Source organism: Cryptomeria japonica, chromosome 6 (genome assembly GCF_030272615.1).
Source record: "Cryptomeria japonica chromosome 6, Sugi_1.0, whole genome shotgun sequence".
Classification (NCBI taxonomy): Eukaryota; Viridiplantae; Streptophyta; class Pinopsida; order Cupressales; family Cupressaceae; genus Cryptomeria; species Cryptomeria japonica.
Genome location: NC_081410.1, coordinates 173866783 through 173889198, shown reverse-complemented (window position 1 = coordinate 173889198; position 22416 = coordinate 173866783). Strand labels below are relative to the sequence as shown.

Here is a 22416-nt window from a genome sequence, read left to right as displayed (position 1 = left end):
TCCAATTAATTCCTAATATGGTTGACTATAGGAATATGCCTTGGAATAAATATTAATGATGCTAAGATATTTTGATTTGAATATGAATGATGCTTATATGAATTTAAATGTTATCATGGATTCTTGATATTTAATGTCAATACTTAAGAGGATTTAGATATTATCATGAATTCTTAATATGATAATTTTCCGCCATAGAATTGTAGGGGGGATGGTAAGTATCAAAAGCATAATCTATGGGATCAACAGCTTGATATATCAATCCCTAGTATTGTTTGTAGGACCTAAACCAGGATTATCTTATATAGTGCATTATATTTGTAAATGAACTTTGTTCTGCAACTTAAGTTGGAATTGTGTTTTAGGGCAAAAATCAGAAATATCCCAGGAAGGGACATTACATGGTCAATTAAGTCTTTAGGTTAGACTTTAGGAATATTTTTTATTCTTAGTTAAGTTCTTATCCTTTTCTTTATTAGTTGTCAGTTTTATCCTTTATAAATAGATCTTTTGTATCTCTTATTAAAGCAGACTTTCACTCCTTTGTTAATATCAACTATCATGGTAATCATTTTGTGTTTTGTACTTTTTGTAAAATGGTATCAGAACCATCTATGAAAATTTCTTGGGATCAATGATCACATGAAGATCTATGAATGGCTTTCGACAGTGACAACTCACACGCATGTAACACATAAGGACCAAAGGGTTGCTTGTATAGAACTGTACAGAACTATATGGATCATCATTCAGGGCAAAACTCAGACTTATTTCTTGTGAAAATCGTATATAGTTTTTGTTAAAATCATGTGTTTTTTATGTTGGAAATCGCATCTTCCTTTTAAGTTGAAATTGTGCTATTTTAATCACAGCATTTTTTTCTTTTGCAAATTATTAAATCCAAAATTATACCCCCATTTTTTGTGGAAAATCCAGTCATTTTTTGAAGAAACCACATCTTTTTTTCTTGAAGAAATTGCAACGACCAATGTTTCTTGTATATTTTTTTTATGCTTTTTATAAAAAATTGTGGATTTTCTGCTCCTTTATAGGGCCACGCAACACTTTTTTTTGCAGATATTTTGATGATTTTTTACAAGATAGCACTGTTTTTAATGATTTAAGCAAATTTTACTAGAATCATGGTTATTTGGTAGTGCCTAAAGTTATAACCGACCTATCCAAAAAACAATTGCAGGTTTTTAACAAAAAAAATTATCAAATAAGGTTTTTTCATTTCTTGTGATTTTAGATTGCAAGAGGGATGACTTCATTACCTAACATCATGTTGGAAGGTAGCCAGTGCTTCACTGGCAAAAATTAGAAATAGAACACCTGGATATAGTGCACACTCACAATTTTCGAGTAGAGATGCCTCGATAAGATCATCATTGGTACTAACACTCATTCAACAATTGCAGGTAAAGACCAGAACAAGTTTGATGAGCATAATCAAGAAATTGTTGTGCTAATCAAGTTATCAATAACAGATGAAATGCTTTCAGGGGATCAAATAGCTCTGCTGAGATATGGAAGCATGAAGAAGTTGGGCCCTTTCAATTCTCTTCAGAGGTCGAGAGTACTGAAGATCAATCTCTTAAGGGTAAAGATTTAGGTGTGCAACTTTCATTAGCTCCACCTAATGGGGGAAACTCTGATGGTTCTAAACGTGAGGAATCTCATTTAAGCATGCTGGATCTCCCAGACAGGTAACAATTCCAGAAGATTTTCTTCAGGAGAATCTGGATCAGCATCCAAATGACATAGAACCAGGAAGCCCAAGTCATGATTTGGCTAGAGAGGTTTCTCAAAAGAGACTAGAATGGTGGGAAAAACTCGTTTGTGATGTTCAGAATGATGAAATGATTGAGGATAGATCATCCAAAGGCAAGAGAAAGCAGAACACGGTTAACTTTTCTCTTTTAGCTAACATTCAAGAAATTTATGAGCCACAAGTGTTTGAGGAAGTAAAAGGTAAACTTAAATGGCAAAAGGCCATAGAAACCGAACATTAGAGTCCTATGGAAAAAGACTTGGATTCTTTCAAATCTTCCACCTTAGAAGAAACCCATTGTCTGCAAATGGGTGTACAAAGTCAAGTACAAAGTTGATGGTATATTTGATAAGTACAAAGCACGGATGGTGGAAAAAGGATTCTCACAAAGAGAAGGTATTGACTAAAAAGATACCTTTGCTCCTACAGAAAAGATGAGCACCATCGGTTTAGTTCTAGCCATGACAACACAATTTGGTTGGAAAGTCCATCAAAAGGATGTGAAGAGTGCCTTCCTCATTGGTGACTTGGAGGAAGAAGTGTACATGTCAGCCTCAAGGTTTTCAATTTGTAGGCAAGGAGCATCAAGTATGTAGACTAAAAAATGCTCTATGTGGCTTGAAGCAAGCACCCAAGGCATGGTACATTAATACTAACAAGTATTTGGTTCAACAAGGTTCCAGCTAAGTCCTTCAAATCAAAATTTGTATGTCAAAAGCGCCAGCAATGAGATCATTCTACTAGTCATTTATATAGATGATATCATCATTATAAGTAGTGAGGCACATTTTATTGAACAAATCAAATGCAATTTCTCAATCTAAATATGCAAAGAGTTTGTTCGACAAGTTCAGAATAACATATCGCAAAATCTCATCTATACCTATGGAGAAAGGACTGAAGCTTTCAGCCAAAACAAACTCAAAAGTAATCAATGAGTCAGCATTCAAGCAACTATTGGGCAGCCTTATCTATCTTACAAACACTAGACCTGATTTGAGCTATGTTGTGAGTTAAATTTCTAGATCGTTGCAATTCTCATCAAGCCATTATCCACTAGTTCAGCCTGCCCAGGCATGATATGATTCACAGCATGTGTGTGTGGGCGTTACCATCCATTTTGAGTATTTTATCATATCAGTCAAATGTGTGTTGATATTTTCAATAAAATACTGTCATAACTGTAACAGCCATTAGGAGTTAAGTATTGGTATCAAGGTTTCATGATTAAACATTCTTGCATATATGTTTGATCTTCTAAGGAAGAGACAAACAATTTTCATACATTAAGTGGTAATTCGTGTGTTAATCATTATTGTTGTTTATATTAGAAAATACAATGTTTTCATTATATTCAGAAAATTCAAAGTGAATAATCCCTTGCCTTGTTCACCGTATGCTATCACTTCACCCTCACAAGATCTTGGTGATCAGAAAGTGGCAAGTTCTTGACCCTAGTCTGGACAGCGACCTAGAAAATTTGTAGAGTTCTATAAAATACTAAAAAGAGACATTACAATCAATTCCCCAAAGATATAATCTGCAAAGTGCTTCAAGACTTCGGCTGCATTCAATTTACCACCTCCCACTATCTCTTCCACCCATTTCTCAACTTTTTCTTTAATTTCTAATTTTCAGTTTCAACTTCCCCTTCAATTTTTCTGCTACAACATTTGGTTGATGTATAACCAGTTTTCTTTCTGTCTTTGTACATATAACATGAGGAATCAAGCGGAAATTTTCCTCCATAATTATAGAATTATGAAAAGATGAACCATACCTCTTGGGGAGTTCTTTTCGAACATTAGGTGCTCCAAAAGAAATTCTCCACCATGACCTCTGATTCATATTTTTCTTAACTTGATTATCTTCATATTCCTCTGGCAAAATCTCTTGAGTATCCGAGGTGGGAAGCACAGATTCTGATCCAAGCAATGAAAATGCTGAGTATGAAAATCCTTTGACTTGTTCTATCATAGCTCCCGGCCCTCTTAATTGTCCACACCTCAAGACAATTCCATCAACTGGACTCACCTGTCAACAATAAACCTATTAAAATGATGTAAATATAGAACCATTAAACTAATACATCTTTATAAATGTATATGATTAAAAGTTCATGTTTTACACAAGTTTGCAATAACATTTCAAGCTAGAAATAGCTGGTTACCAGTTACCAGGCATTTTGGGTCTTGATCAAGAGGACGGGAGCCTTCTTTAAGGCTACGAGCAAAAAATTCACGAAGAGAACCATATTCTTCCAAGGGCAAAGCCACTTCATTCATATCTGAAAAATTAAATAGTAAAAGCTTTGTCATGAACAGAAAAAACAGAAAATTGAAAAATTGAAAATTGAAAAAGAAACATTATTTCCAAGGTTTTTAAATATAATGTTCATTTTCTGTTTCAAAACCATGTATTCTAAAACAAAAAATATTTTGTCTTTTATACTTTTTGGTGTAAGAGATTTATTCACTGGATTTAAAACAACTGCCAAATTCATTACTATTGTATATGATAAATAGAACGCTCTATGTATATCAGATGTACAGCAAATGTTTGTTAGTTTATTAATTTAATAGTATATAACCCCTACCAAATAAGTCTGATATATAATGTATCCATATCATTAGAAATTATCATCCAATACCAATTTGAAAATATTTTTAGAAGCCATTTGTTAAACCATGCAACTAATCAACACAAACATTTCCTCAGTTTTTAAAGGTGAATAGTAAAATCATTAAATTCGTCATAGAGCATTATGTAAAAGAATACCAAGAATTACAACTAGAAAAACAATAAAGCAGTACTTTATCTATTTCACCATTTCATGAGACATCTAGCATGATTGTAATCATATTTTCTATTTGAACTGCAGTTTCTGACTAGATGATTTCCCAAATCCCTTTCCTCTTTAGGTCATGTATCTTTGGCAGGCGATTGAGAAATAGCATCAAAAGAGAACACCAACACAAGAAGTTGCCATGTTATGGAGCCAATATCGCTTTTAACCAAGATAATTTATAAATTTATGATGCCAACAGTTTCAAATGTGTGAAGAAGACAACCAAATTACTTTGCCATGTGATTGTTGACTTTTAAGGGAGGGGAACAATGACCCTGCCATGGAAGATAATATCAAACATCTGGTCAAAATGCCATACAATTTACTAAGAGTTGGCAGTTTAGTTTAGCTTTGCTGATATTTATGGTTAGTATAACTCATCCTACAGTATGCATGTACTAATAAAGAACTAAACCAGTCAATAATGAAAGAAAGAGAAATAGAATATGGCATCCATAGATGACCAACAATTGGTGAATAAGATGTTTATGAAAGCACAATAGCATCTAGCAATAGGAGATCCGAGAAAGTGTAAATGGTACAAAGAAATCTCTGCAGAAGTTCGTGTTGCAAGCAACTTATCACTACAAGATATATTTTCCAGACATAGGGCTGATGTTAGAGCATATCAAGCATCAATTACTGCAAATGAAATGCCCTAGATAAGGGGATTTACAATCCTGGTCATAATTTTATGAGTACAATAGAGAATGGTATATTTCCTTTTAGAGGCGAAATGGACTTACCAATGGAACACCCAACCCTAGAAAGAAAAAAAATTCACAGAATGGAAAACATCAATTGCTGAATGGAAAACATCAATTGCTGAAAACCCAAAATGAACAGTAACATATTGTACATTTGAATTTAGCATTTTTAAAACTAACATACCTATCAGGTGTCAGTTCAAAAAATAGTTAAAACTTAAAACAATAGCTTTTAATCTGTAATCAACATCAATATTTGATTGTACAATTCATTAATGCAGATTTATATCCTACATATTCAAACCATGCTACCACATACAACGGAATTCTTAAACAATTCATAAAACATAGAGAAACCTTAAAAATGTATAGCTGCTCATCCTTGTATGCGACAGATTCTTATCTACTTATGCTATGAATGTTAGAAAATTACAAGGAAATAGCATAAGCAAGCAGTAGAAATCATCACATGAAAATATAATCAACAAAGTGGTTACCTTAAAGAAACTCAATTACAGAAAAAACTCCATAAACAATTTACTATCAATCAATTATTTCAAGTAGGATTCTCTACATGGGGGCCCTCAAGAACATCTATGATCCTCAATGCATCCTCTCACTTCTTACAAGTTCCTCTCACCTGCAACATAGTGAATGGACCTTGACTCAAAAATTAGGAACTACATCTATGACTAAGGAACACAACCTTGTCAGCATCTATGGTGGAATTGGATTACAATTCTCAAATGTATTCAGAAATATCACCAAGATCCCTCTCTATCCTATCCATGAATAGCTCACATACCCTAATAAGTATATATATGCTAAAGGCTGAGCACAAGAGTTGACAAGGGGCACTAGAACATCTCCCATACAAAGTGACAAAGAAAGAGCCAATCAAAAGAACAATTTCAGCTACTGGCTGGCTGTCTAGCAGACCTGCTCCTGTCAATGACATTTCTCTAGCTACCAAAATAGCACAAAATTTTCCACAGATACCAAAACACTAAATAATTATTTAACATACCCTTCCAATTGGTGTGGCTCACAAGCCCAATGCACCTATTCTTTCTCTATTTTGATTCTGACTCTGTCCTGAAACTCACTTCCGATGGCTGATCAACTCAATCAATTAAAACTGAATAACTTTCTGATCAAGTTGAATATCTCCCAAATTGGGGAAGTTTGATCCCACAAAAACCTACAACAAAGATTCAATTTTAGCTTTCTCTAATGGGAAACAGCTCTTCTCTCTTGAGGTCATCTTCGACCAACTACACGAAGAAAACAGAATGTTGTAGAGCCTATAAATCCCACTTTATCATCTCTGACATTTTGGTCTCCAACCAAAACTATCCTTCATTTTTTACCCCAGCCAAAAATGTCATCTTTGACCATGTTTTTCCTAACTTCACCTCTGCAACTTTCTACTGCCTTATATATGCCATGTTTCTTCTACAATTTCACTACTCTGAGTGCTACTCATCTCTATAAGTGCATTTTCTAATCGTGCTCCTACATGAGTTAAAGGCTCTCCTACTTTCTTATACAAGTGGGGTTAGTTGCTTACTTATGTCATCGAAAGAAACCATTAACAAATTTGGAGTTAAATATATGTCACTGCTCAGAATTTTTTATTTTTGCAACTATCCTTTTAAGGAAAGACTTCAAATTTAATTTAATTCAAAGCTTACATAAGGTGGAAAGAGCTTTCCAAAGCAACATTAATGACTTCCTAGTCATCAAGCTTACAGAGTGATGCAAAACTGCAAGCAAGTCAAAGGAACAACTGGCTAGCAATTGCCCACAATTACAAAATGAAAGCACAAGAAGGAAGAACAGGGAAGAACTGGGAAACAAGTTCAATATATTATTGCAGAAGAAATGTGCATTCTGTGGTCCACTCCAAAATTGATGGAACCCAACCACCCTATGTCACATAGCCCAATGAGATTAATTAGCTTGCTTGCAAAGACTCTGTGGTACAATCAGTTCCCTTCCTACACCAACCCAGCTCTGCCTAAGAACCACTTTGTTCTCACCCTCTGCTCAAACTCACCCAGCAAATAGACTCCCTCTCTTCTTCAGCCATTAAACCTAGCCACAGACAACTCAATCACATACACAAGCTTTGAGAATTTACATAAAACTTTGCACAAGCCAATTAGCAAACTATTCTTACCTCAGATCCACCTTGACAAAACCCACTTTTGATTCTGTCTTCTAATGCACATTTGTTTGTGGCTTGTATTTGGCACTATTCACCTCTGATTGCTTTTTTATTTCTACATGCATTTCCTTCATGTGCCACCTGAAGTCTTCATCATCTACTCTATGGCACCATCCACCTACGACAAGTATGTGACATCCCTTGGTGATGTCCTATACACAATTTGGCACAGATATCTACCAATTGACTATTTGCTGAATTAGTGTACACATTTTGCTTCCACCAACGTGGAGTCCCATTGCATGGGCTTATCTTCCACCAAAAAAAAGAATAAGTTGCTAAGGCTCCTATTGAAAACCTTTGTTTGCCCATCTATCTATGGATAATGCGCCGAACTATAGTTCAACTATGTTCCCAACTTCTTGCATTAAGTTCACAAAAAAATAATATTAAGTCTTTGAGGTAAGACTCTGTAGCAATGCATGCAACCACACCACCTCATTGAAGAATAGATTTGCCAGCTTTGATGCATCACTTATTTTCAAACAAGGAATGAAATGTGCCATCTTTGAAAACTTGTCAACAACCACAAAATTTGAGCTGTTAACTATTTGTATTCATAGTAATCAAATGACAATGTCCATCAATAAGTCCTCCCAATGTCTTTCTGGTGTGGGAATCAGTTCATACATACCAGAATTATGTTCCACTCTATTAGCATTATGGCAAGTTTTGCATCTATCCACAAACTTAAGCACAACTTTGCACAAATGAATTCAATGATACATCTCCTCCAACAAGCTTCCATCATGTCACTCATGAAGTGACCTAATCCACAACTATGCAGTTCACTAATGGCATTCTCCCTCATTGAACTATGTGAGATACAAAACTGTTCTCTCGTGAACAAGTACCCCTCTTGTATGTAGTAGTCTACAAATAGGCCTCTTTCTACAACCCATGGCTCTATGCATGCATTTCGTGCATTTGTGGAATCTGGATTTGTTTCATACAAATCAATCATTTGATCCATTCTAAGAATAGCAATCTTGAGGTTTACAACAACCTAGAGAAAAGAGTCACCTGTTGTGACCCTCAAATGAGTAGAGGAAGATACGTACACATCAACAAAGATTCTGAATGGATATCCATTCTAGCAAAGGATGAAGTGTTGGAAGTAATGTGAGACACTATGAAGTAGTGTCTTGATGGGTACAAGGTGCACATAAAGAAAATCCATGTCCTTAAAATTGGTGGTAACATGAGGCAATATGCAATAGTTTCATGTTTATGTGACAACATATGATACAATTAGAGGTTCATGGTGAATCGACAAGTAGAAGGATCACTACTATGGATGTGCAAAGGTCTTGTAGAGGATAGTCTATGTCCACCTATGTTGGGTAGGTAACAACTTGAAATAAAAGCAAGAGCAATGTATATCCTTAAGACAGTGAGCTCCATTGAGAGAAGGAAGCAATGAAATTTATGATGTGTGGGAACAATATAGAGTAGCCACTCATGGATCTAATAATTCTCCTTTCTATTATTAAAGAATTGACACCTTCTACAAATTATTTTGTTGTGCTTGTGCAACTTCCATTGTGTGATTGATAACTATGTGATAGCTGTCCTTTAGTGGACCCCTACTAATTCAATAATCATCATGGACAACAAAACATTACTTGATTTGACTTGCCAAACCTATGATTAAATACAATGGAATAACCTTGCACATACTCTACTCACCTCATGTGTCTCTAGTTTAGCTTCTCTTGGTTATTGGTATTCTACAAAGCCTAATGGTATCTATAAATAGTGAACTCCTTGGTACACAAATAGTGCCTCCAATTCCACAAAGCTTGAATAATGGTTTAGAACTCTTGGTCATACAATGAGTGCTTCTTTCTAGCATCAGTTAATTTCTCATTGAAGAATAAAAGTGTCCTTCTTGATTCATTTTTGGTTTCCTGGCATCACAATCAACTTGAAATACCTTGCTAAAATTTAGCACTACCAACACAAGCTCCTCAATCACCTTCTTCTTCAAGAGCTCAAAGCTCTTGGCTATAGCACTAGCCCAATCAAACCCACTTTTTTGCCTATGGCAAATTGTTTGAAAACAAATAACAATGAAGTTTCTTATGAACTTTCTATACAAGAATTGCAAAGCCCTGGAAATTTATTCCTTCTATGACACTTTATGATACCAACCACTCAACTATTGCTCTTCCCTTGGGTCCATCCTCAACTTGTCTTGAGATATAACAAATCCCAAGTATGAAAACACCCTGATTCCATGAGGATGCATCCCCCCAAGAAAACCATGTGTTTTTTAGACGTGGACATCCCTAAGATGCAAAAATGCCAAGGGAACGTCCCCCCATCGTCCCTCCACCACGCACCCTTCACTATTTCCAAGATGTTTCCTTTGATAAGGGACATCTCTGAGACAGTTCATGCTAGGAAATGCCAGCAGGGGATATTGGAATGTCCCTGAGATGCACAAATGTCCCTTGACCTTAGAAGGGATGCACATAAGTTTCCCCTCAACCCCACCTTGTATCGCAACAAGGAGCGCACCATGGGCGCTGCCCCCAAACCTGTTGTGACGTATTCACACATCGCCCCATTATAAATAGGGACCCCTATTTTTTGCTTTCTGGGGTTTGTTTTTCTAGGTTTTTTAAGGTTTTGTCTGTTAACCTTTGCATTTTGAGTGTCGCCAAGGGGATCACTAGGATGGCAGGCTTTGCTTGAGCCAGGGTGAGTCCACAAGGCCCCAGAATTAAGGTTTCTTTGAGAGTCTTCCTTAGGGCCTGGTTTTGCTCTTGTTGCTAATTGTGTCTTGCTTAGTGAGTGAGTATCATCCTTGAAGGTTTGAGTTAGGTCAAATTGGTGAGTGATGAAGTCTGGAATGTCATCCTGATCTTCAAATACCTTGAAATTTGGCTAAGTCTGGAATGTCTTCCTGATCCTGAAATTCGACTGTCTGGAAAACTGAAGAATCCTCCAAAAACTAGATTTTGCATTATAACTCCTGGAGGTACGAAACCACTCTCAAACATCCTGACAGTATATATGGAATATAACTTAAAGTATAAGAAAGAAGAAATACTTAAATGTTATATTCCATACATGAATCCTGACGAAGAGACCAAAATGTCAAATTTCGCTCCTGACCCTTCCAAAGGGTCCAAAGCGAATTTCACTCCTGACCCTTCCAAAGGATCCAAAGCGAATTTCGCTCCTGACCCTTCCAAATGGTCCAGAGCGAAATTCTCCATATGACATTCTAGTTTGACCCAAACTTAGAACTAACTCATTCCCAGGCATTATTGAGGGCAAATCACTTGTTTGGATGAAGAAAAGTGAAAAATGAAATCAAGATTTGAGCCTAAATGTGAATTTCACTCCTGACCCTTCCAAAGGGTCCAAAGCGAAATTCTCCCTAGACACCTTTTTTTTCCTTGTTTGCACTAGAAACCTTGATTCCTTGGGCATGGTAAGGGCAAATTGACATGTTCTTGACTTAGGAAGTGATTTGAGGTGTTTGAAAGTGTGGATCTTGTCTAAAGCATGAATTTCACTCCTGACCCTTCCAAAGGGTCCAGAGCGAAATTGACCTTTTCCTCTATTTTGCTCTTTCATATGGCCAAGTTTTGGATTTTGAGGCATAGTTGAGGAGACTTGGATGCATGTTTGCCTTGGAAAGAAGGTTTAAGACTACAAAATGGTGAAAATAAACCTAGAATGGAAATTTCGCTCCTGACCCTTCGAAAGGGTCCAGAGCGAAATCTTCCATTTGACCTTCTATCTTGCCTAAAATGATGAATAGAGTTTGAAAGAACCTTGAAATTGATCAAGTTTGAGAGAGAATTGGATAAATCAAGATTTTTGCTCCTCACCCTTCCAAAGGGTCCAGAGCAAAAATCCTCATAACCCTCATTTCCTTCCTAATTTTGGCTGTGTTGGTCTCTAAGGCATGTATGGAAGTGTTTGACATGTTTTTTGCCTAAGGGAATGACTGGAGGTGGAGGAAATGGAGGATTCTAGCCGAAAAAATTGAATTTCGCTCTTGACCCTTCCAAAGGGTCCAGAGCGAAATTCTTGAAAACGCTCATTTTCCCCTTAGACAAGATCAGGACCTTGGTGGAGATGCAAGAAGAATGGTCTATGTTTGCATCCCAAAGAGGATTGGAGTTGGAAGAATCAAGAATCAAGCTCAAAACCATGATTTTTGCTCCTAACCCTTCCAAAGGGTCCAGAGCGAAAATCCTTATAGCTCTTATTTTCTTCCTTGTTTTGGCTAGGCATTGGCATGTTGGAGGGTGAATTGGTATGTTCTTGCCTTGAGAGGTAGTTGGACGCTTTGAAAGATGAAGATTTTGCCTAAATCATGAATTTTGCTCCTGACCCTTCCAAAGGGTCCAGAGCGAAATTCTTTATTAACCTTATTTGCTTCCATGCTTGGGTTTCAAACCTTGTTTCTTAGGTGAAGAGTGATGGATTTTTGCCTTGTAATCAAGATTGGGATTGAAAAGATGAGTGATCAAGCCTAACCCAAGATTTTCACTCTTAACCCTTCCAAAGGGTCCAGAGTGAAAATCTACATAGCCCTCATTTTCTTCCTTCATTGATCAAATTTTAATATCCAAGGCATGTTGAAAGGAAGAATGGACATGTTTTTGCCTTCGGGAATGTTTGAAAGAGATGAAAGGTGGAGATTTTTGTTGGCGGCAATATTGTACATGGAAATAAAACTAGTTAATTAAGTTGTAATTGTGTTGGTTAGTTGGCAACCGAGGGGTGGTAGTTGCGGTGCGACGGTTGGCGCTCGCACCCCCTCAGCATCTTTATATACTTCCGAATGTAACTTGTGTAGAACACTTATGAATGGAATAACATCTGATATCTATGGCAGTATTATTCTGCATTACGTGCTTTATCTATGTACTTTAAGTTATTCACCCGAGGGGGCAAACAATTTTGTCCTAGAAATGGAAATTCACTCCTGACCCTTCCAAAGGGTCCAGGGCGAAATTTCACTAGAACCACCTTTTTTCTCAATCTTAGACCAAGCCTAGTGTGGGCTAAGGTAAATTCAAGAAGGAGATGTCCCTAAGAATGACTTTGAGTTGCTAGTGATCCAGGAATTTGAAGGAATTGAGCAAAATAGTGAATTTCACAAATAGTGAATTTCGCTCCTGACCCTTCCAAAGGGTCTAGAGCGAAATTTCTAAAATCGCCTATTTTCCCTGCAGGTCAAGTCAAACTTTGAGTTTTTATAGCTTGGATGAGTGTTAGGAGAGTTGTTCTTGCCCTTTTGAAGTTGATTGAGGTTGAAAGATGGAGGAGTAAGCTCAAATCATGAATTTCGCTCCTGGCCCTTCCAAAGGATCCAGAGCGAAATTCTTCAAAGCACCTATTTTCTCCTTGTATGAGGTCAAAACTTTGGTTCCTATAGCATATATGGAAGTGGAGTGATGTATTTTTGCTTGGCAATATAGATTGGAGTTCAAGAAATGAAATATCAAGCCTAGAATGTGAATTTCACTCCTGACCCTTCCAAAGGGTCCAAAGCGAAATTCACCAAAACCACTTTTTTCCTCAATTTTATGCCAAGTCTAGGGTGGTTCAAGGTGAATTAGGATTGGGAGTGTCCTTAGGTGTGAGATTGACTTGCTAGTTATTATCAAAATGATGGAAATTAGCCTAAACCAAGCATTTCGCTCCTGACCTTTCCAGAGGGTCCAGAGCGAAAATCCAACGATCACCTATTTTCTTTGCAAGACAAGTTAAGTTTTTGGTTTTTATGGCCTAGATAGGAGTGAGGCGATGTGTCCTTGGTCTTGGAGGTGGATTGGAGTTGAAAGAATGAGGAAATAAGCTCAAAACAAGATTTTCGCTCCTGACCCTTCCAAAGGGTCCAAAGCAAAAACCCTAAAATCCATCTTATCCTTCAAATTTTGTGCTAAATCAGGCCTAGATCTAGGTGAGAGAAGCCCTTTGGATTGCCTTTGAATGATTTTTGATCACCAAAAATGCAAGTTTTGAGCTAAAACATGAATTTCACTCCTGACCCTTCCAAAGGGTCCAGAGCGAAATTCTGGATAGGTCTTGTCCCTGGCTAGGATTTTGAGCGAATTTTCCTTTTCAAGCCTTTTTAGGATCAAGCAAATGTTGCCAGGTTGAGAAATGGATTCAAGTGAAGGAGTTTAGAGTAAACAAAGTGAAAAGAATGGAGCTAGGTAGGAGAAGACAAGCAAAGCATGAATTTCACTCCTGACCCTTCCAAAGGGTCCAGAGCAAAATTCTTCAAACTACCTATTTCCTCCTTGTGTCAAGTCAAGACTTTGAGTCCTAAGGCGTGGTTAACGTTGAAATGATGTTACTTTGCCTTGCAAGATGAAAGTGAAGTGAAGGAGATGAAGAATTGAGACCTAAAACTTGATTTTCGCTCCTGACCCTTCCAAAGGGTCCAGGGCGAAATTCACAAAATGTCCCTTTTTCCTTCAAGTTTGAGCTAAGCCAGGATAGTGTTCAAGGAGGATTGGACTTGGAGATTGCCACAATCATGCATTTGAGTAGGTTTTGAGTCCAAGAGGTAAGGATTTTGAGCTAAAGAGTGAATTTCGCTCCTGACCCTTCCAAAGGGTCCAGAGCGAAATTCCCAATTTCACCTAAATTGCTCATGATGAAGATCAGGAGATGGATTCCCAAACCTTGGTGGAGAGAAGACTAGTGTATGCTTGCCTTGGAAGGCATTTTGGAGTAGAGGCATGATAGATTTTGTCTTAAAACGTAAATTTCACTCCTGACCCTTCCAAAGGGTCCAGAGCGAAATTCTTAAAACCTCTCTTTTGCCCCAAATTTACATCAAGCTTGGTGTTGGTTGAGAATGAGGGCATCCTTGGGCATGTATCTAAGCAAGTACGGTCACAAAGTGAGAAGAATTTGAGCCAGGAATGCAAAATTCGCTCCTGACCCTTCCAAAGGGTCCAGGGCGAAATTCTTATAGGGCCTGTCCCTAGGGAGAATCTTGAGCAAGCTTCATTTTAATATCTTCTTGTTGATGATTTAAGGTGGAAAATGCTATGTTGAAATGAATTTATTATGTGTCCTTAATCGTCTTTTGGTTTGTTTTGCAGATGAAAGAAGACCAGGCCAGATCAAGGACGACCTCCTCCAGTCCAGCATCATCAAGGACGACCTCTTCTAGTCCAGCATCATCAAGGAAGACCAATTCGCCAGCTACCTCCAGAACCCTCACTTTGCCACACTAAGGAACCACAAGATGACAATGAAGGGCGTTGCCAGCATTTCAAGGAAAGGTACACCACCCATCCATCACGTCAAAGACAGAGGAGAATCAAATAAGGTCAAAGCAAGGGTCTGTTGAAGAAGCAGATAGTTTCAGAAGAGTTAATTAAAGCTAGCTTCTCAACATCATCAAATTGAACATCTACCAAGTCACAGACGTCAGACAAGGTGGCATCCCAGTCATCACTCCTCCAGTAGGATTGCTCCACCACAGCGTGTCCAGATTCAATGTACCTGACTCATCAAAGATGACACTAACTTCGATGTACCTACCCCGGTTATCCATTGGTCGAATTTTCCAAAGAAGACATGTGTCCAAATAATGCAATTATTTCATTGGCCAGAATTGAGTTTGTTGTAACAAACCCTAATTAGGGTTTTCATTGTAAAATCCTAGCCATTGATTCTAAATCAATCAAAGTCGTCTATTTGTGAAGGGTTTCTCTATATAAGCCCTAGCTTCTCATTTGTAAAAGCTAATAGTTAGTTGATAGAGGTTAGAATAGCTAATGATCGATAGTGAATAGAATAGAAATTAGAGTAAAGTAGGAAGAGGAGGCAAGAAATTGTTGCCTTGATTGTAAATGAACCCTTTTTTCATTGAAGATATGGTGAAATGTGTCATTTCTTTACAATACACATGGTTGTTTACCTTACTAGGTAAACAGGAAGAATACAGAAACTGAACAGCAATGCACAATGCAATTACAAAGGAAGTACCAGAATAAGCTTTCCATTAATGTCAAAAGATGTTCATATTATAATCTGTCGTCAACATTACATGTCCCCCAACACCCGGAGGTGGTACAATATATGACAGTAGAAGGGGTGCGACACAACCATCGCGACTCCAACTACCTACCCGTCGGCTAACTAACTATCAACAATTAACATTACTAAACTATACATATTTTCCGATAACATCATCCCCCCCAAAAAGAAGTCGTCTCCGACGACTCACAACAAAATGGAGACAATGCATATATACACCCAAACAAAGTCAAGGAGGGGGCTGAGGAAGCGTCCCTGAAGTCGAAGGCTGGGATGCTGGTGTCTGGGCTGCCAGGCGAGCGCGGAGGTCATAAACCTGCTGAGTGCGTGCTGCCACATCCCGCTCCGCCACCAACACTCTCTCCAAAGCCGTCTTCACCATATGCGCAGCTTCCAGCAACTCCTTCTCCTTGGTATCCGCGGACTCTGTCATACCAACCAACTGAGTCTGCAACAAACCCCGCTCTGCAGTAACAGCATCCAACTCCTGCTGCACAAGGCTCCGCGCACTCTGCTCCTCCGATAGGCGGATGCCAACCGCAACCTTCTCTGCACAGGCTGTCTCAAGTTGTGCGAACAACTGCGTCCTCTCGGCTGCCCAAGAAGCCTGTTGTCTGGCGAGATCTCTCTCTATCTCTGTACGAGCAGCCTCGCAGACCGTGGACTCATGCTGCGTCTGCCGCAGTGCATAGTAGGCCTCCCTGTAAACCTGCTCAATCTCGCGAACAACTGCCATCACCCAACCCTCCACAACAGGCTGACGCAGCCTCCAGGCCTGGAGCATCTCCTCTGTCTCCGCAGTCGGCCACCCCTGAGACTCAAAGCAGGTAGCAAGGGCTGTCGAGCAATCCACCCGCATAAACTATAGGACCTGCTCAAGCTCCACCACCACCTGCTGCAATGCTTGCGTCTGAGCGGCGGCCACTACCCGCCTACCCCTCGTTACCATATCAGCCATGTCCGCGAGATAAGTCTCAACATCCTCTCCCACCTGTGCTGAAGACTGGTAAATCCCTAGTGGAGCGGTCACTACTGTAGCCTGCTGCGAAGGTACTGCCTCCGCCACCGAAGGTGCACCATCTCCTGGTGCCTGCCCAGAGGTGACCTCCCCTGCCTCGTGCCCAACGGTGAGTCCATGTGCCTCCCCTGACGAGTCATCCAAGTGGACTACCTCCGCTCCCGTCTCTCGACGCGGTGAAAATACAACAACTCCCTCCGGCTGTGCCAGTGTCATCTGAAACCGCTGTGTGAGCAAGCTCTGCATAGCCTCAAGGTCAGCACGCATCTCTGTGACTGGGGGATGGGTCGCTGTGGTCGGCTCCTCCAACAACGAAGCAGAAACAGTCACCACGGCGTCACCACCCACGACCTCCAACCGCACGTGAGACTTGGTAGCCTCCACCTCCGTCGGCCCCTGCTCGACCACTACCCGGTGCGGTGACTCCTCGGTCAGTGCCGCTGTGGCTGGGCCCAACGGTGCTCCCTGTTGCTCGTGCTGGAGGGGACCCAATGTAACAGGCGTATGGCTCTGCCCGAAGGCCGGAATACAAGTGCCGCCTACTCCAGATGCTGGCACAGTCGTGCCCATCGATAACAGAGGTGGGGCAAACCGGACGCATACAGGCTCCTCCGTTGCCTGACTGCTATCGTCCTCCTCATCTTCCTCCTCCGAATCCTCTGTGCTGCTGGACTCCCTCCCGCTGTCAGGCTCCCCTGAGGCCGAGGCCGTATCCACCGCCCGTTTGCGCTTCGCGGAAGAGTGCCCAATGTCCAAGTGCCTCCAATACATGATTGGAGGCTCTCCCGCTGCCAACGGTCCCTGCGGCCGTACCTCCAACTCATCCTCTGGCACTACTTCCCGTGTGGCCTCCAGGAATAACCCTATAGCATAATGATGCATGTAGAATGTGCGATGCTGGAGCGTCAGAAACTCATACATACGCTCTGCCAGTAACGCTGCCCAGTCATACACGATGCCATTCATCAGCCCATTCATCAGCATAATCTGAGGGAGGGCGATGTCTGACGCCCTACCCAACCCTGTCAATCTGCTCTTGATAACATCCATGATGCACCTCCAGTGGCCCTCCGCAACAAAAGTCTTGCGGATTCCCCGACTCTTCGTGGCTCTAGCCACGTTGTCCAACTCCGCTGTGGTCAAATTCCGGGAGACTAATTTAATCCACCGCTCCTTCTCCTCCTATGTCATCTTCTTGGCCTTCAGGTCTATTTTCTTGCCCTGGCTGCCCGGAATGCCGAATACCCTCGTGAAATCCCTCGCTTTGAAGGATATAGTGACATCCCTCCGGAGGTATTCAAATGTGCTGGTGCATGTATGTCTGTCGAAGGTGTCCACCATGAAGCGTAGGGCACCCTCGTACTCCCGGATAGGGAACACAGGCATCCGGATAGCCCACTCTACCTGTGCCTTCCGGAGGTTTTGCTTTACCAGGTCATTCTCGGGGGTATCCTGCCACCATTTGCGGCATTCCAATCCATTCAGGCCCTCGAAAGTAATATTCTGTGGCGTCACTGTGTTTTTCGCACTTGCGGCAACCTATGGTGTTTTCTGTTTTTGTTTTTGCCGAGCGCTGACGTCCATGGTGCCATCTGCAACACGGCACTCCTGAAGCTAAAATCCTGATATTGCTACCTCTATTCTTCTGGCTGCTGCTGGAAGAAGCGTGCAGCTGTTTCTTCCAACTCCTCTTCCCGGCTGAATCCATTGATCTCCCCGTAACTGATTTGTTTAGAAAAAAATCCACCCTTCGTAACGGCCCTCTCTTTTTGGCTGCCGCCATGCGGCTGGTCTACCTGTGGCTCTTATTCTTCCCTTTGTGACTGCTGCGCATAACCCTTGTTGTGGCTGCGTGCAATTGTGCGGACTTGGTGTGGCCGTGCGGTGGTAACTACCTCCAAAAAAAAAAAACGCACGACACTTGTACTGTCCGCTAGGCGACGCCGCTCCTCCCGTTTTCTTTGTTGGCCAGCGTCTTCTTTCCTTCTCCCTTCGGCGTGGTGTCTCCCTCGGTGTGCGGCGTTTCAATCATGCGACGCTTTATGCTTCTCGCAGCCTTCGGTGGCTACCTTGGTTCCCTTCGGTAGTGTCTCCTTGTTTCCTTTCGGCGGTGTCCGACGTCCTTGTTTCTTCTATCCTCGGCGGTGTCTTGTTTCCTTCGTTCGGTTTATAGCTTGTGCGGCGTTTATATTCTTTTTCGTGCGCTGCACGGGTGTCTCCTTCATTCGGTGCGCGTGGTGTCTCCTCCCTTTCCCTTCGGCGATGTCTCTTCCCTTTCCCTTCGGCATGGCCTTTTATGTTTGCGTGGCTTCCACCGCACGGTGGTCCCACCGTCGGTGGTGCCACCGTCAGTGGTGCCACCGCACGGTGGTCCCACCGTCGGTGGTCCCACCGTCGGTGGTGCCACCGTCGGTGGTGCCACCGTCGATGGTTCCATTCCACCGCACGGTGGTCCCACCGTCGGTGGTGCCACCTGCGGTGTCCACCGTACGGTGGTCACTTTTTTTTTCTCTTTTTTTTTTTTTTTTTTTTTTTTAAATATATATATTTTTTTCAAATTTTCTAATTTTTAGGAGCGGCTGACTGACTGGGGGTTCCCGGTTCCCTCCGTTCGTGATAGATTTTCAGTTTCGACCCGTTGACTGCATCTGATATCTCCTTCCCGTCCAGCGTCCATAATTTTATCGCCCCGTTCGTGTTGACCTCACGTATCCGGAAGGGCCCTAACCATCGGACTTTGAATTTCCCCGGTTTAATTTCGTTTCGTCCATTATATTTCAAGACTAACTGCCCCGGGGTGAACCTCGCTCGCCGAATGTGTTGGTCGTGCCAATGTTTCCTTCGTTGCTGGGCCACGTCTGTCACCCATTGTGCCATCAACCTTCGTTCATCGAGTTTGTTTAGGGCATACAGGTGCTCCCTCAGGCTCTCCATATCACCAAGTTTATTCTCAATAGCAATTCGGAGACTTAGCACCATGAACTCCATCGGTACTACCGCTTCCTGTCCGTACATTAATTGAAATGGTGTCTGGCCCGTCGTTACTTTGTAGGTGGTGCGGTATGCCCATAACACCGACGGTAGTCGCTCCTCCCAATCTTCCTTTTCTACCCCGCACGACTTATAGATTACGGAAACCAGAATCTTGTTGGTCGCCTCCGCTTGACCATTGGCCCTCGGATAATACGGACTGGACAAGGAGTGAAAAATTTTGAATTCTGTCGTAAGGAGTCTCACCACATGGTTCACAAAATGGCCTCCTCTGTCACTGGTTATCTGAAGCGGAATTCCATATCTCGTGATAATTTGTTCATAAATAAATCTGGCTGTACTCACGGCGGTGTTATCAGGTAGGGCCTGTGCTTCGACCCATTTTGTCAAGTATTCCGTAGCTACCACGATGTATGTACATCGCCGCGGTCTGCTGACTTTTAACGGCCCCACAAAATCAAGCCCCCAGCGTTCGAATAACTCTTGTGCCGCTGAAGGGTTTAATGGCATGAAGTCTCGTTTTAGTGGTTTTCCGGCCCTCTGGCATGTATCACAGCTTCCGACCCATTCTCTGGTGTCGCTGTGTAGCATGGGCCACCATAGTCCGGCTAACAGTACTTTCCTGGCCGTCGTGTCCGGCTCCATATGACCTCCTGCGGGTCCTTCGTGTGCTTCCTTCAAAATCCCCGGTATCTCTTCCTCCATCACGCATCGGCGGAGTACTTGATCTGTCCCCATTTTGTAAAGGAGTCCATTGATCAGTTGGAACATTCGGCTCCTTAGGACCAATTTGCGTCGTTCCCCTGGTGGTATGTCTCGAGGGAACTGGGACGTCGATAGGTACTCGCCAATACGAGTGTACCAGGATGGTAAAACCGCAATCCGGAATAAGTGCGCATCCGGAAAATCATCATTCACCCCCTCCGCTCGTTCTCCCGACTTGATTCATGACAATTGGTCAGCGATCACATGGCTCTTCCTTGGCCGTACTATAATGTTGAATGTGAATTCTTGCAGTAATAACAGCCACCGACTCACCTGTCCTTGAATACTAGGTTTATTCACCAAGTACATCAAAGCTTGGTGGTCTACATAGAAGGTGAAGGGTGTCGCCAACAAATAATGCCGGAACTTCTGTACTGCGTAAATCATGCCGAGCGCTTCCCGTTCCATTGTACTGTAATTCCTCTCAGCTTTCGAGAGTAGTCTACTGGCGAAGTAGACCGGGTGATCCAACCCATGATTCCCAACTTGTGCTAATGTTGCACCTATTGCATAGTTGGAGGCGTCGACGTGCACATGAAATTCTCTGTCCCAGTTTGGAATGGGCCAATATTGGTGCCGCCAACAGTCGTGATTTCAATTCCTTGAAGGATTCCGACTGCGTTGTTCCCCATACGTACGGTTCCCCTTTTCTTGTGAGGTTATCCAAGGGGTAAAATATCTGGGAGAAATTTTTTATAAACCTTCGGTAATATCCGATGTGTCCCAAAAAAGATTTTACCCCAGAGACATCCTGTGGGGGTTCCATCTCTATAATCACCCGAACTTTATCCGGGTCTGTTTTAAGTCCCGCTTTACACACTATGTGTCCGAGTAGTCTACCCTGAGGTACCATGAATCTGCATTTCTTAGGGTTCAGTGCGAGTCGTGCCCTCCGGCACCTGTCCATACATTCTCCGAGTGCCTTCAGATGTGTCTCCTCCCCGCTATAGATGGACCAATCATCTAGGAACGCCTTGAAGTTACCCACAGACATCTTATCAAAAATGTGGAGAATTATTCGTTGGAACGTTGCCGGAGCATTGCAGAGACCGAAGGGCATCCGGTTGTAAGCATATACTCCGTCCTCCACCACAAATGTCGTCTTCAGCGTATCTTCCTCTGCTATTGATATCTGATTATAGCCGGAAAATCCATCCATAAATGAATAGATTTCATGGCCGGCCACCTCTTCAAGAATAGAGTCCGTGAACGGTATGGGAAATGGATCTTTGATGGTAACTGCATTGAGTCGCCGGAAGTCGACACAAATCCGGATCTCGTTAACATCCTTTTTGAGAGATATTACGATGGGGGATACCCATTCGCTATTATGCACCCTAAAGATAATCTTGGCCTCCAGCATTCGTTCAATCTCTTTTTGTACTTTTGCAGCATAGTTTTTATTCATCCTGTACGGTCGCTGCCGTACTGGTACTGCGCCTGGTACCAACAGAATACGATGAACACATAACTCTAGTGGGACTCCCTTCAAATCCTTATAAGTCCATGCGAATACATCTTTGTACTCGGTGAAAATCTTGAATGCGGCCGTTTTCAGCACTGGGTTCCAGTCATCTCCTACCAGAATGATTTTCTTATCCGCCTCCGTACCTAGATTCAAAGGTTTCACCGTCGGTTCTTCATACTTCATGGCCTCCTTGTTTTTAAATTGATGTGCGGGTACGATGTCCATTGTAGCTTCTCCTTCCTTATACTCCCCGTATTCTGGGGGATATTGATCTGGCTCCTCTCCTTCGACGCTTAATACGTTACAGGAGGGTGAGAACATCTCATAGTCCTCCTGCTGCCAATGGAATAATCCATTTAGTGAATCTGTGTCATCCTCCGAACAGCAACCTCCGATTTTTAATATGCCTTCGGCATCTGGGTCCATCCCCTCTCTCCCTTCGTCTCGTGGGTCATTTTCCCTCTCGGATTCAGATCCCGAGGAAGAGGCAAGTTCCTCGTTCACCAACTGCGTCCGGAGATCAATAGTGAATTTCTTGCCTCCGCTCTCCATCGAGAGTGTATTTCGTTTCCAGTTGTGGT

At 41.7% G+C, this 22416-nt stretch overlaps 1 protein-coding gene across 2 annotated transcripts in view; it reads right to left on the bottom strand.

The window, feature by feature from the left end:
• The window catches only part of LOC131071809 (phosphatidylserine decarboxylase proenzyme 1, mitochondrial), a 153795-nt gene that overhangs the window by 47510 nt on the left and 83869 nt on the right, over nt 1-22416 (bottom strand). For both annotated transcript variants that reach the window (XM_058007767.2, XM_059207280.1), the window contains 2 exons: nt 3952-4061; nt 3555-3808 (listed from right to left, as the gene is read on the bottom strand). In XM_058007767.2, coding sequence (XP_057863750.2) covers nt 3555-3808; nt 3952-4061 — 364 coding nt within the window. The remainder of the gene's footprint in view (nt 1-3554; nt 3809-3951; nt 4062-22416) is intronic.